The sequence below is a fragment of the Phyllobates terribilis genome, unplaced genomic scaffold (genome assembly GCF_046119375.1).
Source record: "Phyllobates terribilis strain yellow unplaced genomic scaffold, ASM4611937v1 Scaffold_12__6_contigs__length_324123572, whole genome shotgun sequence".
In the NCBI taxonomy this organism is placed as follows: Eukaryota; Metazoa; Chordata; class Amphibia; order Anura; family Dendrobatidae; genus Phyllobates; species Phyllobates terribilis.
Window position 1 is genome coordinate 278,713,658 of NW_027362772.1, and position 14,020 is coordinate 278,727,677.

A 14,020-nucleotide genomic window follows, 5' to 3' on the forward strand; every position below is an offset into this window, starting at 1 on the left:
AAGTACGATAGTAGGAGAGGAATCCTAAGATCTGCCTCAGCTCCCCGACATTAGAGGGCCGCTTGTCTTTTAAGGCCAGCGATTTCTGCTGGGTCTATGGTATATCTTTCTCCGGACACAATTTTCCCTAGAAATCAGACTTGCCTTTTGAACAGTTCACACTTCTTTGGGGTCAACTTAACTCCGTGTTGTTGATACCGCTGTAATACGGTCCTCACGTGTTCAACATGCTCTCGGAAGGTTTTGCTGTGTACCACATTGTCATCCAAGCACGGCTGGCAGATATCGACCCTCAATCCTTCCAAACAGGTCTCCATGCTCCTCTGAAATTCTGCTGGAGCTGAACTGAGCCCAAACAGTATGCAGATCCACTCATATAACCCCAATGGTGTGATGAATGCTGTCAAGGGTCTATTGGACTCTTCAACAAACCCTTGATGGTATGCTTTACCCTGATCGAGGACAGAGAACCAGGTACTTACTGATAGGCTATCCAGCATATCTTGAATCTTTGGTATCGGGTGCTGATCAGGTACTGACTTTCGGTTTAGTTCCCGGTAATCACAGCAGAGTCTCAACATACCGTCCTTCTTCCTAACACAAACAATAGGAGAGGAATAAGACGACTTTGACTTTTGGACCTAACCTCTGTTGATTAGATCTTGTAAATACTCTTTCACATCACGGTGTAATTGTTTCGGCACAGACATGTAACTTCTGGTTACTGGGGTCGTGTCTTTCAAATTGATTTTCAATTGCAACGACAGGATACAGCCTATATCAGAGTCAACTTTAGAGAATGCATGACACTCTTCTCTCAGCATCTGTTTTGCTATCGCTATATCTTCAGCACACAGGTGTTCCAGGGATACTGGGGGATCCCAGGGATACTGGGGGATCCCAGGACCCTGAGGTGGGTCGTGCAATTTCCTCTCCTGGGCAACTCTTGTTCCTTGGTGGGGAGACTGAATTCATGGTAGACCACTGGGCGGGTCTCACACTGGCTAGATATAGCGTTTTAACGGTTTCAATGTGACCTAACACAGTCTTTGGATCCAGTCTAATTTCATGTTTCATAGTATTCATCACTGGTACAGTCACTCGAGCAAACCCACCAGTAGGAATCGTAAGCACAGTCTCACCTTGAACTAGGCCTTCTGAGGAGTCTTTTGGCACAAACAGTCTTTTCTGAACTTTTCTTCCCGGTTCTACCTGGACTCCACACCTCACCCCCACCATTTGGTTTGCAGGGATGATGGTTGGGTGCCAGCCTACCTTGACTTCTTTTAGGTCTATTGTATTCTGTGCTTTCTTTACTCTATGAATCACATTTGGTATGGCAAGTGATGTGGCAATTGCATCCACCACCAGCGTTCCTGACTTGTGTTTCGTGATGACCTCGCTGATTACAGGATAGGATCCTCTGCCACGTTCTAATCACTGGTCACGAGAAAAGGTACCAAAAGCTCAATGGTGTTGCTGTTCTTCGTGGCCCTCAGTTGGAAAGTCACTTCCAACCAGCCTATGAAAGGGATTTCGGTCTGGTTAACAGCTTTGCCGTGGAGTTCCACTGGTCATAAGAGTTCTTTTAGCGACCAAAGGCATGTATGTGGCAGGTAGCGCCTTCTCCATTCATCATTTAAAAGGCTTGCTTGGGCTCCTGTGTCCCACAGTGCTTTTACCAGGAGTCCATCTAGCTGGCACTGTATAAAGCACTGTTCACCGATTAGGCTGATGAGGCTATCTTTACTGACTGAGGAATCCTCCTCCCAGGAGTACATTGTTTGACCTCTGCACTGGGCATTAAGTAACTGATGCCCCTGTCTCTCTTGCAGCTGTTGTAGATGGCATCACACTTGGGAATAGTACTGACGCAGCTGTTTTACCTAATGCGCCGTTCTGGGGTTTGGTGAGATTTGGATTAGCTTCTGGGGCCTCCTCCGTGTCACGGTTACCTCCTGTCTTTTAACCCAAATGACCGTTAAATTGGCATTTCTTGGCATAATGTCCTTCCTCACCAGATCTTAGACAGTGGACACACAGAGTACTCTGATTTGATGAACGGCATGCTTCACAAGCCGGGTATCTTCTGTTTTGGAACCCACTCCTGGGTCTGAGGGGTACAGGTTCTGGTCTGGAACGTATCAACTATTTCACCTCAATCAACTCGGCTCGCAGTTCTCCTATTACTTCCTCCCAGTCAGCGCTCACGGTCCACTCTTTTGTTGGTGATTTAAGGTTCCCTTTCGGAGGTGGCACTGGAGGGTCTCCATGATGATCTTCGGACTGGCCACCGGAGGTCTCCATCTTCAGCTGACTCATTTTGGTGATTTTAGGAGCAGAGCCTTTCTTTAACTTCTGTTCGCTCTCTGACTCCAAGCTAGCTGCCTCATTCATTTTTTTAATTAGGACTTCGTCCATAATGCCAGGATCTTCTAGGTACTGTTTCAGCTGCAACTGGATGTCTTTGCTGATTAACCCCGTTCCCAATGATCTCAAGAACGTCTTCTGGACTACTCCAGCATCAAACTTCTCTTCCGATTCTACATCTATGGTTGCAACCAACAGTCTATGCTTCAGTTCAATTGCTCTGAACAAGAAACTTTGGGGTGATTCATTATTTTTCTGTGAGAGGTTAATGAGTCGGTGGAACAATTCTGAAGTACTCTCTTCTTTATGGTGCCCTTTTAAAATCATCTTCAGCTGTTGCAAGGTCAATTGATCCCCTACGGGTCACCAATGTTACACACACGCCGCTAGGTTCAGATAGGGCAAGACGGGTTTCATGAATTCTTTGGAATCCTGGGGGAAACGTTACTCAGGGCGACCATAGGCTGCAGTTTCTCTCAGGCAAACGATAGATTCAATTGCTGAAGAGTATTTTTCAACAGTTTAACAGTGGAATTTAATCTGAAGCACGGCCAGTGCAATTCAGGGATCTTATAGCAACAATCTTCATTACAGTACAGTCTGAGTTTCTTGAGCAACCGGCTCCAGTAACAATACAGTAGTTTCTTCACAAGGCACAGTATTACAGTCTCTTCAATAGCATAATTCAGCATAGATTAGATCTCTTAGCAGCACACTTCTATGCATACACAACCACAGGCTTTTCCTTCACAAGGACACAATAGTACACAGCATTCTTTATCCTGCATGGAGATGGAGGTGGGGAGGGTTTGATGAGGGAGATGATCCCTGTGACACAATTCCTGTGACCTGTGTTTAGTTTCTCTCCTGATCTGAATCTTGTTCAGTTGCCTTCTGTCAAATCCAGATAACACACCACCTTTCTCTTCGGCTTCAGCCAGACTACAATAACAAGTTCCCCACAATCCCCCTGGGGCTCTGCTGAAACATTCCCTGTCTCCTGTGACTGTGTTAACCCCTCTAGCTGCTGGATGTTTCTGAAGCACAACACTTCCTGTCTCCTGTGCTTGTGTTATTTGTAACAGTTGCTGGATGCTTTTGAAGCAACAGCACTACTTCTGCATGTCACATGTGGACAACATGTTGAAGCAGCAAAGGAGTATTTGTCAGGAGGCACACTATATATAATTACTGGAGAGCCCAGCAACAGCAGAGCTGGGTAAGCAAGTGTTAGACACTTTAAGAGGCCTACAAAGGGGATATCTTGGGTGCACTTCTGGTTACTATAATAACCCGATGTATAAAAAAGCAAAGAAAGAAAGCGGTGGCAGAGGAGAAATGCCTGGACTGGAAATTCTTACTAAATTTAAAGGCAGTGATCTTTAGAGGTTTCAATCCTCGAAAAAAAACATTTTTTACATGCCTGCGTGATGCATGAGGTGCGATAGAGAAAATCTACTGTCACATGTACTAATTATTTATTTCTGTTCAAGTCAGCCCATATTCTTATATGAAACTTTTCAAAACCTTAAAGCTCATTGCCTCATGTAATACTGAGGACCATTAAGCTTGTTCCCTTTTTGTGAGTAAAGCTCTTGAAGAGAACTCTATGTACACCTGTTTCCTTTCTTCATGAAATAAAAACCATTCTACCATGAGTGGTCACTCCATCCTATGTTATGTCTAAGAAAGAGCCCACCATATACAGTGGGGAAAATAAGTATTTGATTTACTGCTGATTTTGCAAGTTTTACCACCAACAAAGAATGGATAAGTCTGTAATTTTTATCATAGGTGTAGTAGTGGGGAAGGACGTAGACTTCCTTTGGCACGGAAAGAGTTAAGAGAGAATGTTCTCATAGTTAGATCTCTCTGAGCTGCCGTTAGATCCAGTTAAGGGGTTAACTGTGATGATCCAGCCAGTAGAGTAGAGGGGGAACAAGGTTTCCATGATTAAGCATAAAGTGTGTATAAAGCTTGTTCCTGATATAATTCCTTGTGGGCTGTAGTATTGGTAACCAGCCACAAGATGCCACTGTCCCGGGTACAGTCCATAGTGCAGGTCTGCTAGCAGGATTGCAGACATGTATGACAGTGAAGAGTTAAGTGTGTGAGGACAGCCTATAGAGAGTGGGCACTTTAGGAAACCTGTGGTGAGTTTCCAGAAAGAACTCAGTGAGAGATTGGACAATGAACCTTACGGACAGCGTAATATAGTGGATGCTAGGGTAGACGGGAGCTCCGTACACTCAGGCGGTAGGATCACTAGTGTGAAGATCTCCCTACACAAGAGTCCAGTTATCTGGCTAGAGAAACACAATGGAGGTATTGAGGACCCGGGGCACATTCAGTCTGCAGGCAGCAGAGGAAGATAGGACTCCAGGCTAAGATGTGGGGGAGATATAGGATGCGGATATACTGTCGCTGGTGAGGAAGATTCTCTTGGGCTAGAGAATAGAGTAATAGAGATGCTTCACTTAAAGAGGGAACCAGAGCTTAAGATGTTTCCAGCGCCTGTGAGGGAGATGACAACCTGTCGGGCCTTATCCATTATATCTGCCGGTAAATACTGCATATATTCCTCTTCCCCAAGTAAAGTCCCAGTTATGGTTAAGAACCTCGTGTCCTCTGAATTTATTGCTGCCCTGGTCCCAGAAGAGAAATGCCTGGTAACAGCCGCGATCAAATGGTCTGAAGTAAGTGGCGAGCACCACATACACAGCCACACATTAGAGGGAGGACACGTATTGTCTGCAGGGTGCCAGAGAGAGCAGGGGCTACAACTCGCCCACGACTACCTCGCTGAGGCACCTTCCATAGGTACACTTCAACTATGAGAGACAAAATCTTAAACTAAAATCCAGAAAATCATATTGTATGATTTTTACATAATTAATTAGCATTTTATTGCATAAAATAAGTATTTAATAGAATAGAAAAACAGGTCAGACATTTTCTGTAGTTCTTGACCAAATTTGCACACACTGCAGCAGAGATTTTGACCCACTCCTCCTTACAGATCTTCTCCAGATCTTTCAGCTTTAGGGGCTGTCGCTCGGCAACATTGAGTTTCAGCTCCCTCCAAAGATTTTCTATTGGGTTCAGGTCTGGAGACTGGCTAGGCCACTCCAGGACCTTGAAATGCTTCTTACAGAGCCACTCCTTAGTTGCCCTGGCTGTGTGTTTCGGGTCATTGTCATGCTGGAAGACCCAGCCACAACCCAACTTCAATGCTCTTACTGAGGGAAGGAGGTTATTGGCCAAAATCTCGTGATACCTGACCCCATCCTCCCTTCAATACGGTGCCGTCACCCTGTTCCCTTTGCAAAAAAGCACCCTCAAAGTATGAAGTTTCCCTCACCATGCTTCATGGCTGGAAAAGTGTTCTTGGGGTTGTATTCATCTGACCATATTACCTTCTCGCATGACTCCGCTGGATCATCCAGATGGCTATTAGCAAACTTCAAAGGGGTCTGGAGATGTGCTGGCATGAGCAGGGGGACCTTACTTGCCCTGCTAGATTTTAATCCATGATGGCGTAGTGTGTTACTAATGGTAATGTTTGAGACTGTGATCTCAGCTCTCTTCAGGTCATCTACCAAGTTCTCCAGTATAGTTCTGGGTTGATTCCTAACCTTTCTCAGAATCATCCTTACCCTATGAGGTGGGATCTTGCATGGAGTCCCAGACTGATGAAGATTGACAGCCATCTTGTGTTTCTTCTAATAATTGTGCCAACGGTTGTTGCCTTCTCACCAAGCTGCTTGCCTATTGTCCTGTAGCCCATCCCAGCCTTGTGCAGGTCTACAATTTTGTCCCTGGTATCCTTAGATAGCTCTTTGGTCTTGGGAATGGTGGAGAGGTTGGAGTGTGATTGATTGAGTGTGTGGAGAGGTGTCTTTGATACAGGTAACGAGTTCAAACAAGTGCAATGAATTCAGATAATGAGTGCAGAGTAGGAGAGCTTCTTAAAGAAAAACTAACAGGTCTGTGAGAGCTAGAATTCTACCTGGTTGGTAAGTGACCAAATAATTATTTCATGCAATAAAATGCAATTTAATTATGTAAAAATCATACAATGTGATTTTTTGGATTTTTTAGATTCCGTCTCTCACAATTGAAGCGTACCTACGATAAAAATTACAGACCTCTCCAATCATTGTAGGTGGGAAAACTTTCAAAATTGGCAGTGTATCAAATACTTATTTAACCCACTGTAGATCTCATCTTTAATAATGGGTTATGGAGCTCACACAACTGAACCTACCCCTCCTTATAAACCATCCACTGGTAAATGAATCATATCAGGGGTCATATAAAAAACTGCACAATGACAACAGACATAAACAACTGGTAAATATGCACATAATGAAAATCGGCATAACCTAGATGAATAATCCTTTTACTCTTGCGTAGAATTGGCCGTAATTTGGAATTCCTAATATTACATAGTTTTTTAAGGTTGAAGGAAGACTAAGTCCATCTAGTTCAACCCATAGTCTAACTTGTTGATCCAGAGGAAGGCAAAAAAAAAACATGTGGCAAACACTAAGCTCCACATTGGGGAAAAAAATTCCTTCCCGACTCCATACGATAATCAGACTAGTTCCCTGGATCAACGCCCTATCAAGGAATCTAGTATTTATAACCTGTAATATTATACTTTTCAAGAAAGGCATCCAAGCCCTTCTTAAATTTTAACAGTGAATCACTCATTACAACATCATGCGACAGAGAGTTCCATAGTCTCACTGCTCTTACAGTAAAGAATCCCCGTCTGTGATTATGATTAAACCTTCTTTCCTCCAGACGTAGAAGATGCCCCCTTGTCCCCGTCTCAGGCCTCAGAGTAAAAAGATCAGTAAAAAGGTCTTTGTACTGTCCCCTCATATACTTGTACATAGTAATAAGATCACCCCTAAGCCTTCTTTTTTCCACAGTAAATAACCCCAAGTGTAATAACCTGTCTTGGTATTGCAGACCCCCCCAGTACTCTAATAACCTTGGTCGCTCTTCTCTGCACCCGCTCTAGTTCAGCTATGTCTTTCTTATACACCGGAGACCAGAACTGTACACAGTATTCTAAGTGTGGTCGCACTAATGACTTGTATAGAGGTAAAATTATGTTCTCCTCATGAGCATCTATGCCTCTTTTAATGCATCCCATTATTTTATTTGCCTTTGCAGCAGCAGCCTGACACGGGCCACTAAACGTGAGCTTGTCGTCCACCAATACACCCAGGTCTTTTTCAGTTACAGTTTTGCCCAGTGTTTTACAATTAAGCATATAATTATACATTTTATTTCCTCTGCCCAAGTGCATTACCTTACATTTATCCCCATTAAAGCTCATTTGCCATTTATCAGCCCAAGCTTCTAGTTTACATAGATCCTCCTGTAATATAAAATTGTCCTCCTCTGTATTGGTTACCCTGCAGAGTTTAGTGTCATCTGCAAATATTGAAATATTACTCTGTATGCCCCCTACAAGGTCATTAATAAATATGTTAAAAAGAAGGGGGCCCAATACTGACCCCTGTGGTACCCCACTGTTAACTGAGACCCAGTCTGAGTGTTTTCCATTAATAACCACCCTTTGTTTCCTATCACTGAGCCAATTCTTAACCCACATACATATATTTTCCCCTATCCCCAATTTTCTCATTTTATGTATCAACCTTTTGTGTGGAATCGTATCAAAAGCTTTTGAAAAGTCCATATACACAACATCCACTACATTTCCTTGCTCCAGTCCAGAACTGGCCTCCTCATAAAAGCTGATCTGATTAGTTTGACAGGAACGGTCCCTCGTAAACCATGTTGATATTGGGTCATGAGGTTATTCTTCTTCAGATACTCTATCATAGCATCTCTTATGAAACCCTCTAGGATTTTACCCACAGTAGAGGTTAAGCTTACTGGCCTATAATTTCCAAGTTCAGTTTTTGTCTCCTTTTTGAATATTGGCACCACATTTGCTATACGCCAGTCCTGTGGTACAGACCCTGTTATTATGGAATCTTTAAAGATTAAAAATAATGGTCTATCTATGACATTACTTAATTCCTGCAGTACTCGCGGGTGTATCCCATCCGGGCCCGGGGATTTGTCAACTTTAGTGATTTTTAGATGCCGCCGTACTTCCTGCTGGGTTAAGCAAGTGACATTTACTGGAGAATTTTTGTTATCACTAATCATGTTTTCTGTCATGCGATTTTCTTGTGTAAATACGGTTGAAAAAAAATCATTTAGCATATTGGCTTTTTCCTCATCCTCATCCACCATTTCACCCAGACTATTTTTAAGGGGGCCAACACTATCATTTTTTAGTTTTTTACTATTTATGTAGTTAAAGAATATTTTGGGGTTATTTTTACTTTCTCTGGCAATGATTCTCTCTGCCTCAATCTTTGCTGCCTTGATTTGTTTTTTACATAATTTATTTAATTTTCTATATTTATTTAATGCCTCATCACTACCTACTTGCTTTAGTTCTCTAAATGCTTTCTTTTTGTCACTTATTGCGCCCTTTACAGCTCTATTTAGCCATAGTGGTTTCCTCCTATTTCTAGCATGTTTATTCCCAAGGGGTATATATTGTGCACAGGTCCTATTCAGGATGTTAATAAATGTCTCCCATTTGCTTTGTGTAGCTTTATGTCTCAGGATATCGTCCCAGTTTATTGCACTAAGATCATCTCTTAACCGTTGGAAATTTGCCTTCCTGAAGTTTAGTGTCCTTGTAACCCCTCTACTACACATCTTATTAAAGGTTACATGAAAACGTATTATTTTGTGATCACTATTACCCAAGTGACCCCCAACTCGTATATTTGATATGCGGTCTGGCCTATTGGTTAATATTAGGTCTAGCAGTGCCCCCCTTCTTGTTGGGTCCTGAACCAGTTGTGAAAGGTAATTGTCTCTCATAGTTGTCAAAAACCTATTTCCTTTGCTTGAACTACATGTTTCTGTCCCCCAATGTATTTCAGGGTAGTTGAAGTCTCCCATAATAATGACTTCTCCTTGAGTCGCTGCTTCATCTATTTGCTTTACGAGGATATTCTCCGCTACTTCCATTATTTTTGGAGACTTATAACAAACCCCTATCAGTAATTTATTATTTTTTCCCCCTCCCCTTATCTCCACCCACAGGGATTCTACATTTTCATTAGATTCACATATATCCTCCCGCAAGGCAGGTTTTAAGGATGATTTTACATATAAACACCCCCCCTCGCTTGTTTGTACGGTCATTTCTGAACAGACTATAGCCCTGTAAATTAACTGCCCAGTCATGGCTCTCGTCCAGCCACGTCTCAGATATCCCTACCATGTCATAATTATTTTCCAACAAAATTCTAATTCCTCCATTTTGTTGGTGAGGCTTCTGGCATTAGTGTACATGCATTTTATGTATCTCTCTGTACCTCTATTCCTTCTTACTTTATTGACTGTTCTAACCACACCCCCAATTTCTTTATTTGTGCCCAGGTCACAATCTGCACTATCTTCCCCACCTATAAAATGAATACCCTCCCCCCCAATCCCTAGTTTAAACACTCCTCCAACCTTCTAGCCATTTTCTCCCCCAGCACAGCTGCACCCTCCCCATTAAGGTGCAGCCGGTCCCTAGCGTAGAGTCTGTAGCCAACTGAGAAGTCGGCCCAGTTCTCCAGGAACCCAAATCACTCCTTCCTACACCAGTTCTTGAGCCACTTATTTATCTCCCTAATCTCCCGTTGCCTCTCTGGCGTGGCACATGGTACCGGTAGTATTTCAGAGAATACCACCTTGGAGGTCCTTGCTTTCAGCTTGCAGCCTAATTCCCTGAAATCATCTTTAAGGACCTTCCACCTACCTCTAACTTTGTCATTTGTGCCAATGTACACCATCACCGCTGGGTCCTCACCAGCCCCTCCCAGTAATCTGTCAACCCGATCAGCGATGTGCCGGACTCGAGCGCCAGGGAGGCAGCACACTGTTCGACGATCCCTGTCTTTGTGACAGATTGCCCTATCTGTTCACCTAATAATTGAGTCTCCCACTACCAGCACCTGCCTGGCCTGCCCTACTCTCCTATTTCCCTCTTTACTGGAGCTGACACTCCTCCGGCTTTCAGGGGACATGCCTTGCTGCAGTAGTGCTACCCCTGTACTGTCACTCCCCTCATCTGCCAACTTTGCAAACTTATTGGGGTGTGCCAGATCAGGACTAGCCTCCCTGGCACTCTTCCCTCTACCACCCCTTCTGTCACCCAACTAGCGACCTCACTGTCCTGCAGCTCCCGACTACCACCCTCCCCCACATCTACCCCAGCGAGCTGCTGCTCAGTGAGCAGCAGACTCCTTTCCATGTTGTCAATGGATCTCAGTGGTGCCAGCTGCTCATTTAGATCCAGTATCTGGGCTTCCAAACGCACAACGTGCACACATCTCGCGCAGCAGTAAGCAACCTCGACCGGCTGTTCAAGGAATACATACATGTGGCAAGATGTACACTGGATAGCATTGTCAATAATGGAGCTCATTTCCTAATGGGGATTGCAATATACAGAATGTTAAGTAAAAAGAAAAGTAAAGAATTAATGAAATACAGTCAGCAATTCAGTCCAAAGTCCTCCCTTCCAAACTCCCTGAATCCAAAGTCACTGAAAAACAAGTCACACACTTACTTTCGTTCACACTTACGCTCCGGACACACTCAGCTCGTTCACACTCGCAAACTAAGAGATTTAAAGAGGTTTTTTTTGTTTTTTGTTTTTTTTTCCCTTTTCCAGCAATGCACCCTTCACCTCAATTCACTTCCAAAGGACTGGATGCCCAACCAGCTGCCCCTTATAAACCCTTAATTATGACCCCCTTCCCCTTAATTAACCCCTTGTGAGTAAAGCTACACCTCAGGATTTTAGTGCAATCTAGTTAACCCTTAAATACACAGGTAGTAAACTAAGAAACTAAAACTGTAGTGAGAAAATAGGTTCTAAAAAGCCCAATAAATCTAAACAGGCAGAAAAGCACTCAGCAGGTTACAATGCAGCACTCACCGCAATTCACACAGGTATTTTCTGCAGGATTCCCAATACCTCTTCACTGAAAAACAAGTCACACACTTACTTTGGTTCGCACTTACGCTCCGGACACATGCAACTCTTAATCTGATATTTTAAATTTTTTTGCAAGGTGGAGTAAGAGGAGACACACTGCTTGATATTGGCACAGGAGCCTCCATTTATCATCTCCTTTCAGCTTGTGAAGTGTTTGATAAAATCATCGTCTCAGATTTACTTGAAGAAAATTGTGTCGAATTCCAAAAATGGCTGAAGAAGGATCCAGATGCTTTTGACTGGTCTCATCTCATCAAATCTGTATGTGAGCTGGAAGGAAATAGGTAAAAAAAATTAATCAACTTTACTACAACTTTATACACTGCCTTGAAAAAGTATTCATACATGAACGTTTCCACATTTTGTCACTTTATACCTCCAAACTGGAATGTATTTTAATGGGATTTTATGTGATAAACAAACACTAAGTAGCAAGTATTCATGAAGTGTAAAGTAATAAATAGTTTTCTAAATATTTTAAAAACTTAAATCTAAAATTTGTGACATGCATTTGTATTCAGCTCCACCTGCAGTTTCATACCCCTAAATAAAATCCTGAGTGACCAGTTGCCTCCAGAAGTCATATAATTAGTATTTTGAGTCCACCTGTGTGTAATTTCTTCTCAGTATAACTACAGCTGTTCTTTAAAGGCCTCAGAGGTATGTGTGAGAGAACATTAGAGATCAAACAGCATCATAAAAACCCAGAAACTCACCAGACAAGTCAGGGATAAAGTTGTGGAGAAGAGTAAAGCAGGGTTAGGTTATAAAAAATAGCCCAAGTTCTGAACATCTCATGGAACACTGTTCAATCCATCATCCAAAAATAGAAGGAGTATGGCACAACTGCAAACCTACCAAGGTATCCACCTAAACTGACATCCCAAGCAAGGTAATCACTAATTAGAGAAGCAGTCAAGCTGCCATGTTAGGACAGTGACCAGATGACCCCTCTGTTGCAACTGCTGCAGGTTAAGTTTACTAGTAGCAGTCAAATGAATATTCATCCATGTAATACATGGAGGTCTCCAGTCCACCAAAGGGAAAGTCATTCTTTTGGAAAACCTCTTCACAAAGGCTCATTGTGGTGGGCTGTAGAAGAAAACATATTATTACTGTATGTTATCCGTATCGTCTAGCATCTAGATGTTGGATGTCTACTGTTTTATTAGCATATCAATAAGTGAAATAATAATAATCTTGCATGTTTAAAGGGAGGATTACGACAAAAAGGCAGAGAAACTCCGCAGTAAGGTGAAAGAATACCTGAAATGTGACGTTCTTCAGAGAAACCCTTTCGACCCTATCGTTGTACCACCGGTGGATTGTCTCCTGTGTTGTCTCTGTCTCGAAGGTGCATGTAAAGACATAAAGTTGTACTGCGAAGTTCTGAAAATTTTCAAGGACTTGATAAAACCTGGAGGTCACCTTTTAATTTCAAGTGTGCTAAATGCTAATTTTTATCACATTGGTGACAAGCGGATTAGTGTAATGTCCTCAAAAAAGGAAGATCTGGAGATGGCCTTCAAAGAAGCTGGTTACCAGATTGAAAAAGCAATGTTTGCGCCACGTGTTGATAAATCAATGATGCACATTGCTGCTTTTGGAGGTATATATTTTATTCATGCCCGAAAACCAAAGTAACACCAAATTCTTCGGCATTGCTTTGAAATGTAAACATATTATGTTAAATTGACAAAAATTAGATGTGAAATAAAAGTAAGTGAACCTTTTGGAATTCTCTTTGGTTACTAATGTGTCTGATTGTTATCGAAGTTGCAAGCAAAGTTGTATCGTTCTTTGTTTGGCACATCGAGTAAAGTGTAGCCTTGAGCTCAATATCTCCTGTTAGTAGTGGTCACCTCCGCCAAATATTTCCAGCAGCTACTAATAAGATGTTCTCTATATTAAGGAGGACTTTTGGACCATTCTTCCCTGCAAATGTTTTTAAGTTCATCAATATTGCTAGGATGATTTGCATGTATAGCCCTCTACCGGTCATGTCACAGTATCTCAGGAGGGTTAAGGGGAGGTTTTTGACTTTGCCATTCCAAACCACAAATCTTACTCCTTTTCAACCATTCTTTGGTTGATTTACCGGTGTGCATGAGGTCATTGTCAAATTGCATCAACCAGCATTTCTTCAGCTCATGGACTGTTGCGCAGATGTGCTTCATTCTGCCCTTCTACTGATGACCCAGGAGGGATTTTGGTGCATGTGAAGGGGGGTACAGGGCCGGTTGCTGTAGGCCGGAACTGAGTTCTCTTTGCCCTGAATCCCCTCTTCTAAGCAATAATCTGAGTTGAGTGTGATGTGGGGTGCTTTCTTTACTCACTTGCAGTTTGGGTGTCCTTGTTACCTCCCCGTCCATGGGACCGGATAAAGCTACAGACATGACAGGATACCTTAGGTCTGGTTCAACATGTCCAGTTTTCCTGTGTAATTTGGATACATGTGGTTGCTGCACATGGAATGAGACAGAATTCTCTCTGGATGATGTTCCCTTTGTACAGTGTGCTATCAGTCCTTGACTCCGTTCTGCC

At 42.7% G+C, this 14,020-nt stretch overlaps 1 protein-coding gene and 1 long non-coding RNA gene across 2 annotated transcripts in view; one reads left to right on the top strand and one right to left on the bottom strand.

The window, feature by feature from the left end:
• The window catches only part of LOC141172610 (indolethylamine N-methyltransferase-like), a 175,342-nt gene extending 162,133 nt beyond the window's left edge, over nt 1-13,209 (top strand). Inside the window, exons 5-6 of the mRNA XM_073657012.1 lie at nt 11,553-11,760; nt 12,691-13,209. Of these exons, the coding sequence (XP_073513113.1) occupies nt 11,553-11,760; nt 12,691-13,120 (638 nt within the window). The 3' untranslated portion in view covers nt 13,121-13,209. The remainder of the gene's footprint in view (nt 1-11,552; nt 11,761-12,690) is intronic.
• Nucleotides 11,581-14,020, bottom strand: part of LOC141172612 (uncharacterized) — a 51,691-nt gene continuing 49,251 nt past the window's right edge. The window contains exon 3 of the long non-coding RNA XR_012252497.1: nt 11,581-11,746. This is a non-coding gene — a long non-coding RNA (uncharacterized lncRNA). The remainder of the gene's footprint in view (nt 11,747-14,020) is intronic.